The sequence below is a fragment of the Pseudopodoces humilis genome, chromosome 3, assembly GCF_049639895.1.
Source record: "Pseudopodoces humilis isolate 2021_Gansu_Grassland_sample_001 chromosome 3, ASM4963989v1, whole genome shotgun sequence".
In the NCBI taxonomy this organism is placed as follows: domain Eukaryota; kingdom Metazoa; phylum Chordata; class Aves; order Passeriformes; family Paridae; genus Pseudopodoces; species Pseudopodoces humilis.
The window spans coordinates 93,768,160-93,783,365 of NC_142202.1; the positions used below are offsets into that span (position 1 = coordinate 93,768,160).

A 15,206-nucleotide genomic window follows, 5' to 3' on the forward strand; every position below is an offset into this window, starting at 1 on the left:
GTGTTCAGAATTTTAAGCAGAAAAATGTGAAAATCTGCTCATTTAGGACTTTTGAGAACCCTGCAATAAAAGAAAGGTAATATCAGCATGTTTAAGACTGTGGGTTGGAGGTTTTTTTGGTCTTATAGGGTGCCCATTAAAAGTTGATTTTCCACTATTATATAACACTGAATAATGACATTTTAGAGAAGCTTTGTGTTAAAAAGTTAGAAAAGCAAAGATTATTTGTGAAGTCTTTTCACATTGGAGTCTATTGTCTCAAATTGTTTGTGATGGCAAAAGGCAATTAGCAGCCAGACACTCAGCTGTGGTGAAATGAGATAATAGTCCTGGTCCCGTACTTGACAAACAGTGCCTGCCAGGGATAACCTGTGGGTCAGTACCTGGGCCAGCAGCTTTAAAAAATTAGAGAAGGACTGAACTAATCAAAAAGCTGATTTTAGTTTTGAATAAAGGTACCATCCTAAGAACTGTGTTTCCTTTTGTGGACTGGGAAAACCTGGATCAGCATGAGCAGTCCTATTGAAGGAAAACTGTTCCAATGCATAGCATTTAGTATTCTGTCAGTAATGAAATTATATTAAGCCATTATTTCATTTTAATACTTTAACTTCCTTCTCTCCAATTAAAAACTGGAAAGTTAGATAAATGTGAAACAACTGCTAAGTAATCTCCACAAATTTTTCCAAATGACACGCATGCATATAAGACATTTGGCTTTGGGAATTATTTAGTGGCAACACCTGTTATGTGTTATTTATTAAATCTGTTTACAAATGCATGTTGTGTTATGAAATACTACTGATTTTTGAACATGCTTAAATTACCGTTTTTCGTCTTCCACTTGTATTCCAACAGAGTGGTATTCCCGTAGACCTCTGCTTTCAGTATCTGAATCAGTTGCTGTTTCCACCTAATTCAACACAAAAGATACATCTGCAGAGTGAGCATTGACAACTCAGCATAATTTTGCACACACTCATTCAAAATTAATTATATATTTAATCTCTTATTGTTAAGAAATACCTAGCACAGTAAAATAAATGCAATAGGTATTCAGCCTGGTATTATTGTTTTGGTGCTGTGTCTTATTAAAGTTTTGCACAAGTACTTCTTCTAGGTAATTCCATATTTCAAACCCAAGCGGAAGCCATGACTCAGTTTGGTGGCATCAGGGAGTAAGCTTGGTCTGGAAGGGCTATTCTTCAAATGAGAAATCCACAGGATAACCCTTCTTTATATTATTATAAACCAGTCTCATTATAGTCCTTGATTTACAAAATAAAATAAAATCTCAAGTAGCCCCATAAGCTTGCAAGTGATAAAAAGAAATGGAGCAATGAAATTTTATCGACAACTGTGTTGACAAATATGAAACCATTAAATGATGTGAGAGATTCAGCAGAATGCCCTATATCACCTTTTTTATAAAACAGTCCTGAAAATGCTGTATCAAGCAGGCAATTTATGCACTTTTTATAGCATTCCCATCTGAAATACACTTACCAAAATATATTCACAGTAGTTTCCTTCAAGACTGAGACTTGCGTTTGCAAGTTTCTGTGGGATTTTATATAGCACTCCCCACCACCACACCGCCCCCAAGTCTTTGACACAGAGCAAGTGCTGCAGTATGCAAATTATACTGAATCAAGGGAGAATCAGGAAAAAAAGGAAAAGAGTTGAACTGACATATCCTTCTGAATGACATTTTCGCTGTTGAAAAAAAAATATTATGAACCAGTTTTTCAGTCAGCACACTCCATTTGTGAATTCAAATAATATATCTGAAGATAAAGATAAGAAAAGTTTTACCCTTGCAGCAGTCACAGGCATCTCTGGAAAGCGCTTGATGGTGTTTGCAGCTGTGTCTCAGCTGCACAGTCCCAACCCCACCTGGTTTCTGAAGGGATGCAGGGACAAGGTGGGAGGAGGGTGAGAAACGAGTGCATATGCGGACTACACTTCCTGAGGAAGGCAGCTGCTGATAACTTCTCCTTCCATCTTTAAGCGGTAGCTCAGTGTACATTCACATGGAAGGGAATTCCAGCCAGCAACAAGAATCCTGTGTGTGAGTCTTGGAGATGTTCATGATAACAGCGAGTGCAGGAACCCTTTAGTAAATGTTAATGGCATGCCTGAACTGCACAGTGTAGCACCAGGCACAGGTGTGCTAAAATGTCTGGCTATCAGTGTGACAACAGTCCAGGAAAGACACATTTCCCAGATATTCTCTTTATTCTGCATAAGGTCTAGGGGACAGTGCATGCTGCCATCTGTTTCCACCCTGGCAGCTGCATGGAAGTTCACAGTATTCATTTTGATGGGCAGTGCATTAAGAGAACTAAAATATGAGACTTGGTAACAGTCTCCAGAATGTGGTGTTGTCAGTAGAAAAAGGAAGATTCCTCTAGACATTGGCAGTAAAGAAAACCCCTCAAACACAGAGGTAGCAGCTTGGAGGAAAAAAAAGCCAGAACAACCAACTGAAATAATAGGTAAATTGGTTTCCTAGTTAAGGTGGATCTTGGCTGCAAGATGAGCGAGAAGCTTCAACTGCTTGGAGGGGTCACAGTCTCTGAAAGAACATTGCTCTACGGAAAGCAGCCATGAGGTCCAGTTGTCAGCACAAAGAGATGACTGTCAGGAAATGCAGACTTACCTATAGCAAAGAAGAGTCTGAAAGAGCCTTAAATAACAAATTGTAGTCTAAGTGAGGGACTAGGCACTCACCTAGTCCTTTCAGTGATTTGAGGAAAGCTGCATATAAAACACATTAATTTCTTGAATTAACTGAGAAAAGAATGAGATACTCATGTAGGCTGCTGGGGGGAAGCAGAGAGGCAAGTTACACTTGCAGCTTTGACTTCTGCAATGAAACTTCAAGTCAAACATGTGTAGACAGGTTTTGAAGAGTGAACTCATTCTCAGAGGTAGAGGAGATGGTTGAGAGGGGACTTTACAAATATCTACAGGTATCTGGAGGGAGGGTATAGAGAGGATATTTCCAGGCTCTTCTCAGTGGTGCCAAGCAATAAGACAAGAGGCAATGGGCAGAAACTGAATTCAAGGAAGAACTCCTTTACAGTATGAGTGACCAAGCAAAGGAACAGATTGCTCAGAGAGGCTCCCTGGAGATATTTAAGAGCCATCTGGATGCACTCCTGTGCAATGTTCCCTGGGATGACCCTGCTTTAGCAGGGAGGTTGGACCAGATGACCCAGTGTGACCTCTTCCAACCTGACCCGTTCTGTGACTGTGTAGTGAATAAGAGCAGATAACACAAAATGCTTAGAATGTGGCTCCTGGTTGCAGCTGTAGAAACGCTAGAAGGAAGATAATGTCCAAGGTGGGGAATTTTCTGGAGGATGTCGTTTGGTGTTGTTGAAATCCATAAAAACAAACAGAGTAATCAGGAAATCTAAACTGTTGCTAAGAGCTATAGTACTGGGGTTCATCCCAAAGCAACCAGTCAGTCTGAGTTAAATCACATAATTTAGGAGCAGATTGCCCAGAGAAGTTGTGGATACCTTATCCCTGAAGTGTTTTGAAGGCCAAATTGGACAGCACCCTGAGCTCCCTGGTCTAGTGAAAGGTCTTCTTGTCCATGGAAGGAGGTTGTAACTAGATGATCTCTAAAGTCCCTTCCAACCCAAAGTATTCCATAATTTAATTCTATTTTATTATTCTATTGGACTGGGTGCAAGGAAAAGACCATCATAATTTCTTATTACTTTCACTTGTCGATCAAGTTCCTGGAACTTGTTTGACTGAGATGCAACTCCAGATGATGGTGTCAGTGATGTAGGCACAGGCTCCAGAGGGTTAAAAGCCTTCAGGTCTGACAAGAGAAAAGAGGTTTGTGGGTGGCCAGACTGAAGAAGTTGAGCAGGTCAAGGATTTATCAGGGCTTTCTGCTCACTCACATGGCACAGCATGGAAGGACAGAACATTGTGTGCCAGTTCAGACCTGAGGCAAAGCCAGAGAGGGGAACCCAAGCTGACATCTCCACACATGTCAGACTTTGCCTTCAGCCCTTTCCAAAGCACTGCACTTCCTTCAGTGAGTGATATCCTTAGGATGGCCATCTTTATATAATGTCCTCCTTGGTATCTAGGGAGTGAGTCCTGGGATATGAGATGTAGGCAAGATTCCTGAAGACAGAAATAGGGTAAGGAGGGTCAATGGTATCATAGTTTTGGGGGTAACATACGGCTAGCAATACTCTGGGGGTGAGCAGTGGCCAATGGACAGAGAATAGACATTTGCTTTCTACAGAGATGGCTCAGCAGCTCAAACATAGTGTTATCAGAAACATGGTGGTTCAAAGACATAAACAAGGAAAGGCCCCTACAGAGAACATCAATCAGTCCATCAATTTTTTCTGGAACAAAGCAGGCAGACTTGCAACACACAACCTTCTTCCTTATTGCATATCAAAAACATACCTGTTTTTGCCAGCTACATTGTTTGGTTTAGTAGGAAATAGCAGCTCTTCTTCTGAACTCTGCTTCTGATGTGTGGAGGCAGATTTACCTTTTATATTTGGAATGGGTTGGTATCTTTCTATTGATGCAACACATCGAGAAAAAGTCTTTTTCATCTATCTGTTTTGAAGTGTTTGCTTACTGGTATTTCATCTGGAGATATAATCCTGAGTAATTTACCCAAGATGCAATTGATACTTAGAGTTAACAGGCACAAATGAAGTAATATGCTCTAAACTTTTATTTAAAAAAAAAATCAGAAAAATTATGATCCAGGTATCAAAACAAAAATATTACTTATCTCTAAATATAAACACTTGACAAATTATCCTTCCTTCCAGCTTGCCAAGACTGACACTAACTGAATGACCTGATGATTGCCTTGATATTTTAATGCTTTCATTTTCTCACTATGCCTTGTAACAGCAGGAGAATGTCAAATTTGTGTGTGAGTGTGTGCAGGCAAAATCTAGCATTGCAAATATTGTAACAACCAACAAAATGGAGGCAAATACCAACACAAATAAAAGTGGAAAATAAGACAGTAATTTGCAATCATAAAGAAAAAAAAAAGAACAAATAAATTACATTGCTCTATGACAGATATTGTAAAGACTTGTGCTAGAAAACAGCAGGAAACTCTTTAATCTGATTGGCCAGGCTAAACTCAAATGAGCAGAGGATAAAAAATAATGATTGTGTGGCTCTTGAAACTCAAATAAGTTTTACTAAATCTGTTTTTATATTCCTTGATTCATTATTTTTTTAATATTTACATGGGTTCTAAAAGCTTTAATATTTTCAAATTGGATTACAGTCTCAGTAAAGGAAAATAATATGAAAAATTTTATCTTTGTATCTTAATGACGGAATCTCACTCAAAAGAGGAAAGAAAAATAGGAAGTCATACCCAAAGCAGAAGAAAGGAGTAGATCTAATATAGTAAATCATCTTCCTCTCTCATTGCAAAAAAAGTTCCTTAAAAATCGGCATCTTATGCCATGAAAGATGCTGTTGAATGTCCTTATGTCCACTAGGCTTATAATATTAGTAGCAAATGTAATGGAGCACCTTGAGATTATTTCTCTTATCAATGATCCTTGTGAATCCCTTCCAACTCAGGATATTCCATGATTCTATGATTCTGTCTTACCTTGCACAAGTCCTCTTCACATTCCTTGCTGTTGATACAAGGAGCAGACAATAGAATTACTCCTCAGAGATCAGTCACTGCTGACTGATGCAGCTCTAAATTTGGAAACTAGGTATCAGTTACTAACACTGCCTTGGTAGTAAAGGATCCACAAGCATATGGTAAGAACAAAAAATTATTTGAATAAATGCAAATACCGATTGCAAGAAACTCTCTTGTTATAGTCAATCTTAGTATGTTTATAGGCACTCATTCTAACAAAGAATACATGAAATAAATTATTCTTTCAAAGTATTTACTATGCATTTTTAGATAATATTTTAACTGCTCTAAAACCAATCTTTATTTCTGTGTTAAAGCCTTATTCTGCTCTTAAACATGAGCACTGCAACTGCAATAATATTGCAGCATCCTAAAAATTCCAGTCCGAGCTTCTGTACATACTGTCTCAAAGGTAGACTTGAAGTTAATAAATTCAATGCATAAGAAAACAGATTTTAACCTGTTGACTTCCGCTTCTCTCTCATAAACATTAGCAGTAAGAGTCCTTCAGGCCACATTATCACTCCCCATGCGACTTCACTGCCCTCAATGGGTTTTCACTGCTATAACCAATTTATTCTATAATTAGAGTTTAATAAACAATCTCTCTGATGATGTACAGGAAGAGAAATAATTCACCCTTCCTCTCTTGCACAGGCTTCTTAGTGACAATAAGACTAAAATAGAGTAGAAAACACTACTTTTGACACTAGATCAAGTACATGTAATTGTGAATTCAGATAACCATTCTTAGGTATGAGGAGACCTTATTTGTATGCAGCGACTTCAAAGCAGGAAAAACACTTCAAATAAAGCTACAGTACTAACAGCTATTGATTTCCTTAACTGATGAAATATTTTAACCAGCCAAAAACATACACTCTTTTAAAATAATTTATATAAACCCAGCAAAATATACCTATACTTTCATGCTTTTGAGATTTTTTGTGTTTCACCATGGAGCTCCATTTTGCCACTCTGCTACTTCCCAGCTGAACATCTGGACTACTCAAATATGTGGCATGGCACAGTAACTGCAAATTACCAAAAGGAGAAGCTTGAAAACTTCCTGTGATCTTTTAAGAAAGGACTTTTTACTAAAAATACAAGCCTGAGTTTAGAAATAGGATTCATGTCAAACTTATATGAGGTTGTAGCAAGAAAATAATGTACACAGTAGAGATTACTGATAACTTTTTTGGTGCATTTAATGTTAAATGTCAAATTGCTCTGAACCAACAAATATTCACTGACTTCTCCAGGCAAAGGACTTCATACACTCCTCTCACAAAAGCCCAGTCTGACAGTCATTTTAGGAGGAAAATAAACAATACTTCCTTCTATAGCTTTGGATCATTTATGATCCAAAAAACAGTGTAATCAATGCAAATATTTCTTTTGATTGCTGTGTATACACTGAAGTAGAGCACTGACTAAAATGGTATAACCTAAACTGTACAAAGAAATTGTAGGTGCCTATCTAAGTACATTTAACATATAGGTATATGTGTTAAAGGGGGATTCTAGTTCGAGAGTGCAGAATATCATGAACAATGTTTTTGCCATGTGAAATGAATAACTTCATTCCATATATATATATATATATATATATATATATGTGTGTGTGTGTGTGTATATATATATATAAAATTATGAAGAAGATCCCCTTTTGTCTTAAAAAGACTTAGGCAAGCAAGCTATTGCATTAATCTCCCTGGATACAGCCTTTAATTTATAAGAAGGATTTGTTCAATGTAGATTCTGAAGATTATAAAAAACCCACTAGGTATTTTGAAGCGTGATCTTCTGATGATAAATGAAGATGACTGAGTCCATTCTCTACGCTACAATTAGTGCTTGTCTCCAAAAATACAACCGTGAATCAGCCTTCACACTTAGAACGTTTGTTTCCAACTCATTAGTTTCCAGGGTTTCTGCTCATTTTGATATCTTTTAAATAGAGAAGAAACAAAGGAGTGCATCTTTTGAGGTACTTGAAATAAATAGGAGGAATTTCTTGACATGTTTTCTCACATATTTCACATTCCTAATGCTTTTAATATGAAATGGTTTATAACTAGAGCAGATTTGAAATGTTAATCATTAGCATATATACCAGCATGTGCAAAAGAGCGAGGAAAATCCTGGAAAATATCTTAGCAACAACCTTGTTCTGATTTAGTGCTTATTTTACTCTTGACAATCTCTACTCTCCATTTTAATTCACATACTTTGATTAGTCTTTTGCTGTCATGTTAGAATACAGATATGAAGTTTATATCTACTAGGATTACAAGAGTCTTGTTCTTTTTATATCCATATATTCTTTCAATTGCTGACTAAATTTTTAATCTCAAAATCAGTATTTTGAAATTCATTTGAATTTATAAGTCGGCATTTTTTTTTCCAGTGCCTATTGGCATGCCTGATAATTTTAGTCTTGATTTAAATATGTGGAAAAAATTAAACCAAAAAAACCACCGAAAAACAAACCAAAACCAAAACCAAACCAAGAAAACCCCCAAAACCAAAAGCCCCCCGTTATTTTCTGGAAAAGCTTCATTTCCAAAGCTTTTATATTTTTGTTCAAAATTCCCATCTGGGACAGGACTAACATACTGTGAGATGGAGGAGTGTATCTGTGCTCTTGTCTGTCTCTGCAGAGAGGTGTTACAGATGTATAGCAACTCCAGTGCTTCCCCAGGAGCTTGGGTTCTCTGTGCATGTGACTGCCAACCCTATTGGCACATGCCTAGTCTGCCAGGGCTTTTTAAAAGGACTTCTATTCACTGCATGGACACTACACAAATCACATTTCTCAAAGACATGGAAGCCCTAGGGTGGGTCCGTTGTATTTCCACTTGCAGTGGCACCGCTGGTCACTCTGTACCTTTGTTCCTCTCTGCTTCTGTATGAAGCTCTCTTGGCAAACATTCTCCCATCAACGTGTTAAAGGAGTGGAACAGTAAAAAATGCACAAATTAACCATCCTGATAGCAAATTAACTAATGCAAATAAATGTAAATTCAATGCATTACTCTGGCATGGCATGCTAATGAGAAAACAAGTCATTTAGTCAATCAACAAAATATGCAAATAGAAAACATCCTTTTCCAAGGTACTTTGACACAGAAGTCTAAGAGAAATTAAATACTGCTACTGTACTTTGAGTGCATAAATTATTTGTGTACTTTGCAATAAGAGCATTCTACCTTATGGTTTTATTCTGTACAAACTTAGCAATAGCAATATAACAAAATGTATTTCCTATTTAAAAATACTGCAGAAATGTATTTTTCACACTAATGTTTGAAGCTTAGTGCTGAAAAAATCCTGAACAACAAAAATGTGCTCAGGATATTGTTGGAAATCCAACCTAATCTAATATCAAGTGGTACAACCAAGCAGTTTGTATTTCTTGAAAGATAATCAATAGCTCATCCTTCTAAGACCTGCTGTTGCAAACAACATTTGCCTTTCTCCATGTGTGCATCTGAGGACCAGTGTTACAGTCCAAGTGTCAGACGACAAGCTGCCATGGAAGATCCGCTGCCTCCATGGAAATCATTGCACAGGTGTTTTTGTGGATTATAAACACCCACTATTAAACACATCACACATAAAGAAGGGTCAGGGCCCAGTGAAAAGTACTGGTCATCACCTGTAGTAATAAACAGGATCAAGTGATGTAATCAAAGTTCCAGAATTAATTGCTGGAATATCAGGACTGACCATATCAAGACACCAACATTGATAATTACCACCATGCACAGTCGCTGTAAGGGAGAGATAAGAACAGCACTTGATTCTATTCCTTTCTGAATAGTAAGTTTCAGGTTAGGGGCTAAAAGGTACAAAAGATTTCTTTACTGCTCCTTTGAACTTTTCAGTGCTATCTCCCAGGCTTCTCCTCTGAACAATGTAGGATACACAAATTACTTTGTAAAACATTTGAAAAGTAGCCATCTGAATATTTTGGTTGTTAAATTGAAGTCTATTCTTCTGCATCCAAAGAATCAGAAGCAGATACTTTTTTGTCAAGGAAATGGACAAACAGCTTTCTGGCAAAGCTGATTCCTTCTTGTTAGTCTAATGCATTATGGAACAGCAAAATTACAGCATGCTAAAATGTTAACCTGTAAAGTTCAATCAACAGCTGTGACATGCTTAACCCAAACACTTTTCTATGACTATATTATGAAATTAATGGAAATGAAATTACTACTTTTTAAAGAAAATAATATACTTTCTTTTATATTCTTGTATATTTCTAATATACAGTCACTCACTAGGCTTTTTTACATGGACGATTACCTTCTCAAGATCTATGTTGCTGTCTCCACAATACCTATGTCAAAATAAATGTCAGTTTCTCTATAGCTAATCTAGCAAAAGTAAGCACAAAAGTGAACCCAGTGATGTGAAAAGGAACATTCAGCAGAACAGAAGCCTAAATTTTCCTCTATTCCTGTCTCAAAGGACTCATTCTTGTGAGTTCAACTTCCCAATTTTTATTATTACTTGGTATTTCCTAAAGATTTGAAAAAATGACCATTTTTAGCTATCTAGTACTTACCATTTAGCAGCAGGAATAGCAATCAAAATTTGCATTTGGAATTGTCTTATTTCATTTGCCTGAAACAACAGAGCTTGACTGAGCTGTCCACAGCCTGACACTCATTTTGTCAGGTGAAATAAATATTGTGGGTTTTGATGGACAAATGGAAGAATGCTCTAAGACTGTGTTTATTAATGTTATTTTATTACTTCCCATCTCTAATTATGCTGTATATAAAGCAGAACATTTCTTTCTCTTTTTTGGTACCTTCTTCCAATCACAACTAATAGGGTAAGGGTCTCTTTTTAGGCAGAATACTTGAAGATTGAGTAACTTTACACATTTTCCAAGGTCAAAAGAGAAATATAATGGAAAAAGTACAGTAAAGCATTTTCAAGCTGATGAAATTCTATAAAAAGGACTGTGAATTCATGGAGGGAAGGAGATGAACATGCTGTTCACCTGTAGCTCTGCAGTATAATTTTCATATCAAGTGGTAATGACAGGTAACCTCCCTAGAGATTTATTCATTCATTTTCTCCCAGGTACAGTGTATTAGCTGAAGACTTTTCTGCACAGCCATGATGTGAATTGCAATTAACGCTAAGCAGCCAGGGGTTGTTTGTTAGATTATTAGAGCAAGTGAAGCTGAATGACTCATTCTATGCTAGTTACAGGAAGAAGACAAACAATTCATCACAGACAGATGTTAATGATAGACTACCTGGATCCCTATAGAGGAACGCCGACTCTTAAGAAACTCCTCTGCCTTTGTCACCAGGATGGCCTTGTCACTGGTCCGTATGGAGGTGCTCTGGCTCTCGGCCGCGTGGCGCTGCGCAGCCGCTGTCTCCAGGGCCAGGTTCATGGCCTTGTTGCTGTCCAAGCTGTCAGTGGAGTTGTACATCCCTCGCCCATCCTGCGGCCACGGGGATATCCTCTGAGTCCGGCTGTCGTGATATGCATCCTGGGTGGATTCTGTGCTGCTCTGTGCCGTGACGGAGATCAGTGGCTTGGAAGTGGTACGAGGGGGTACTGGTGGTGGTGTTTTTTTGTAACTTGTATAAGTTACAGCTATGGAGAGAATTAAAAGAAAAAAATAATAAAAAAAAAAAAGCAGAAAGAAAAAGAAAAAAAAGAGATAAATCAAGATTAATCTGATGGAAACTTGACAACAGAAATCACCTTAAGATTGTGCTGCTTAATTGTGATGGTGTAATGTACTGCTCTTCATAAACCTCACTAAAGTGTCACTCAGAGTCATATGGCTATACAAAGAAACATTTTATTTCAACAAGGAAGAAGGAAGGGGTGGAAATGGGAGTCCCAAATTACAGTGAAGATGAAAGAGAGTTAGCGAGGATATGTGTGTTAAGACTTGTGCTGGATAAGTACACACTGAGGCTTCTGAGATTACAGGATAAAACTCATAAGAGAAATTAAGGATGATTTTTTTCCCCCATTCTTATAATCTGAACTGTGAGCTTTGTACTGATACAGTATATGAAGAAAATAGCTTCAATATACTGGAATAAAATATTATTCAACAACTTCTACTTTGTGGTATGCCACACTTTAACATTTTAAAATCCTTCCAGGTACTCTGGTCTGAATTAGGCAAAGTTGGATACTTACTCGTCAAAGAAGTATATATTTTAAAAATATCAATAACATAAAATAACAATACAGTTAATAAAAGGAAATTCAAGGCATGTTAAAATATTGTAATATATGCAAAGCTATTGAGAATTTGATGAGCAGAGCAGTTCTGAGTCTGGTTTAACATAGATTCTGTCTTCCAGAATAAGGCTCAGGAAAACATCCAAAAAAATGCTACAGATGCAGAACTGTGCAATACTGCTTCCTTAAAAAATTTAAAAAATTTCATAGAGATTAATATTTAGTCATTAATATCACACAGCTGAATTTTTTAGTTGTCTAAGCCCACTCCACAGTTTTCCACTTTTGGTTTTTTTGGTACTAATAAGAGTATTTCTGTTGTGGAAGAGTGTTTTCCCCAAAGTACATATAATCATAATTCATAAAACTAGCAGCTGATAAAAAAAATGCATTGTGATACATCATCCTTCATTCCTGAATGGAGAAACTGAGTATTGTATATTTACAGGAGTAAGTTTGTCTTTGCTGTTACTAAATGGATTGATATTGCAAGTGACACAGGTAACCTTGGAATTGGGGTTTCTTGAGTCCAAAAAGGATTCTATAAAAGTTTCTCTTCCCATTACACAGGGATGGGCTGATGAGCAACGAAGTCAGGCTCTCCAGTTGTGTTTTTTTTTTTTAATATAAGGCTATGTTGCAGCTATCAGGAATGAAGAGATTGGCTTAGGAATTAACACCTTGGACTGCTAAGTCTGTATCACCAGGCTAGCTTATGTGAACAGTGAGTCTAGAGAAAGTGACTCTTAAATGTTGCCTCTTGATAATCATAAATAAAAGTGTTACCATACATAAAAGATAGAAAGGCTGATCTAGGAAAGAAAGCCTTCATTTAAAGAGCATTTTGAATTATTGATGCTGCTTAGTTCTGGTAGAGATTTAGAGCTTTGCTCTGAGCTAAATTTCTCTAACAGGGTGAAACAAGTAAAACACGTGAAACATGCTCTTCAGAATCTGAGATTGTGCCTTTTTTGAGGTACAGTTTTGTTGTCCTATCACCAATCTTATCTCCTGTCACTTTTGTAACCAGCAATTAAGAAGAAAGGAAAAACCTCAATATTTTTCAAATGCTTTAGGGAGTACAGAAAGTTCACAGAAGAAGGGGGAGGCTGTAAACTTAGAAATTATGACAGTGTCTAATGTACTCAAGCAGTGGGTATGAGAAATGTTTCACTAAGAGATTTGCCATAAAACTGCTCCCCTACTTTCTCCCTGCAAATGTAGATGCAAGTGATCAACGTGCTGGGAAATATTAAAAGTAGAGAAAATGGGGTGAAATGGGGTGAAATAGGGTGAACAATGTCCAGCACAGAAAGCCAATTTTACCTGTAACATAAGACAGGTTATCGCTATGATAACTACTTTACTGTTTTTTACATCTGTCTTCATGTAAAAGAATAGCAGTGAATAATGAAACATATGGTTAATGTGATAATGAAACATCACAAGCAGGTATATCCCTACTACTTGAGCAGCAGATCTGTCTAATGAATATAAATGTTAAACTGCTGCTGCAACCCTTCATAGCTGACTTAATCTTCATTTACATTTCTGAAAAAGAAAAATTCTCCCTGTGGCAAAACCAAAACAATTTATTGTCTTTTTTTCTCCCCCTCACTTTTTTCTCCCCCTAGGACTGAATATTTTATTCTAAAAAAGGCTGATTATTTCAGTGGGGTGACATGATTTAAAGGCACCAAGTATTAGAGTTACTGCAGTATTCTGGCAAGAATTTGATTGTGAACACTAAACAGAAATTAAAAATCCCACAGATGTTCAACATCTACTAGACTGGAAGTTTGTGAGAAAGTGGCTACATGTTTGCAGTTAAATATGGCAGGAAGAAATTAAATTAATTCCAAGACAGTAACAGAGATCAAATATTGAATAGGGAATAAAAAAAATCCATCTCTACACTGCTAATGAGTTCATATCTGGAATAACAGTTTCAAGGACAGAAATCTGGGACTAATTGGAGACTAACAAGATCAAGTAAGAGGACAGAGACATGCATTTGGGAGTCAAATCTTGCTACCAAATTCTATTTGCTTAAATCACTCAAGTGAAGTAAATGGGATAACTTCATGTGTTGCTGACTTAAGAGATGACTACATAACAGATTAGGGTCTTGTTAAAGGAGAAAATAACACAGTAATCCACAGTTTACTGTTCATGCTTGGGTTTAGATCTCTAATAAATAAGTATTTTATTTCACTTGCAAATTGTTTCCATTAATAATGGCATCTGGGAATAGTCCTGTTGACAACAGTAACGCTCTTCTATCGTGTCTAGTTGTTGGTCCTGGCAATCACAAATACAACACATTATATATGGGAAGAAACATTTCCATCTTCTAATAGAAAATGAACTTCTTATTTATCATCTGCCTATGCTGATGGACAGGGGCTCCTGTCACCTTTGCATCATTCTCTACCCTGTAAATTTTATTTGCCTTAGTAGTTATTAGTCCAAAGCAAGCATATAAAACCTCCTTAGCACTGCTTCGTCTCTTCCCCATTTATTGCCACAATTCTGCAAAGTCCAGAGCTGTGGAGGATTTTGCTGGCCCCACAGAGAGGGTTGGTGCTGGGCAATGCAGTCCTGGGGTGCTGAGCACTGACTGAGGACAGTGCCCCACAGCTCCACAGGGCACTGGTGATAAAAATTGAACTGGAAACAAGAAGGGCGGGATGGAGAATTCTTGTCTTCAGCAAGGACAAGCTGAGCATCAGAGGCAGCACAACAGCAGGAGATGAGACCAGCATGAGGCAGGGGTGTGAAAGAATACAGCACCAGGAGGGCAGAGCTGATGCAGGATGGCTTCAGACAGATTTAAATTGTGGACTTGAGCAGATCCCAGAGACCTGCTCCATGTTTGGACACATAAAACATCAACCCAAGGAAACCTCCTGTTGTTTCTGGTGCTGACCAAAGATTTCTGATTTCTTTAGTTTTCTGATTTCTTTAATTTTTTAGTGGTTTTAGTGTGTATATCCTGAGCATTGCTGATATTTCTCTCACCAGTCCTGCTGCTGAGCAATGAGGGTCAAGCAAAGTAAAAGCAACAGGCCTCTATAATGCTGTTAATCAGCTTGCAAAATCTATAGCTGCTCTGAAATGCAAGGAAAAAGAAAGTAGATGGCACAAGACATAAATATGTCTTCTAATGAATAAACTAGAAAAAGAAAGTAAAATTTTCTTTCTAGTTGTATTCAAAGGCTATCTTGATATAAGAAGCAGAATTTATTTTTTGCCTAATTTAATAAAGTGGGAAAAATATTTTTT

At 37.2% G+C, this 15,206-nt stretch overlaps 1 protein-coding gene across 3 annotated transcripts in view; it reads right to left on the minus strand.

Moving 5' to 3' along the window:
• The window catches only part of DLGAP2 (DLG associated protein 2), a 337,736-nt gene that overhangs the window by 23,279 nt on the left and 299,251 nt on the right, over positions 1-15,206 (minus strand). For all 3 annotated transcript variants that reach the window (XM_014251397.2, XM_088052985.1, XM_088052986.1), the window contains exons 9-10: positions 10,966-11,315; positions 828-913 (exon numbers count right to left, since the gene is read on the minus strand). In XM_014251397.2, coding sequence (XP_014106872.1) covers positions 828-913; positions 10,966-11,315 — 436 coding nt within the window. The remainder of the gene's footprint in view (positions 1-827; positions 914-10,965; positions 11,316-15,206) is intronic.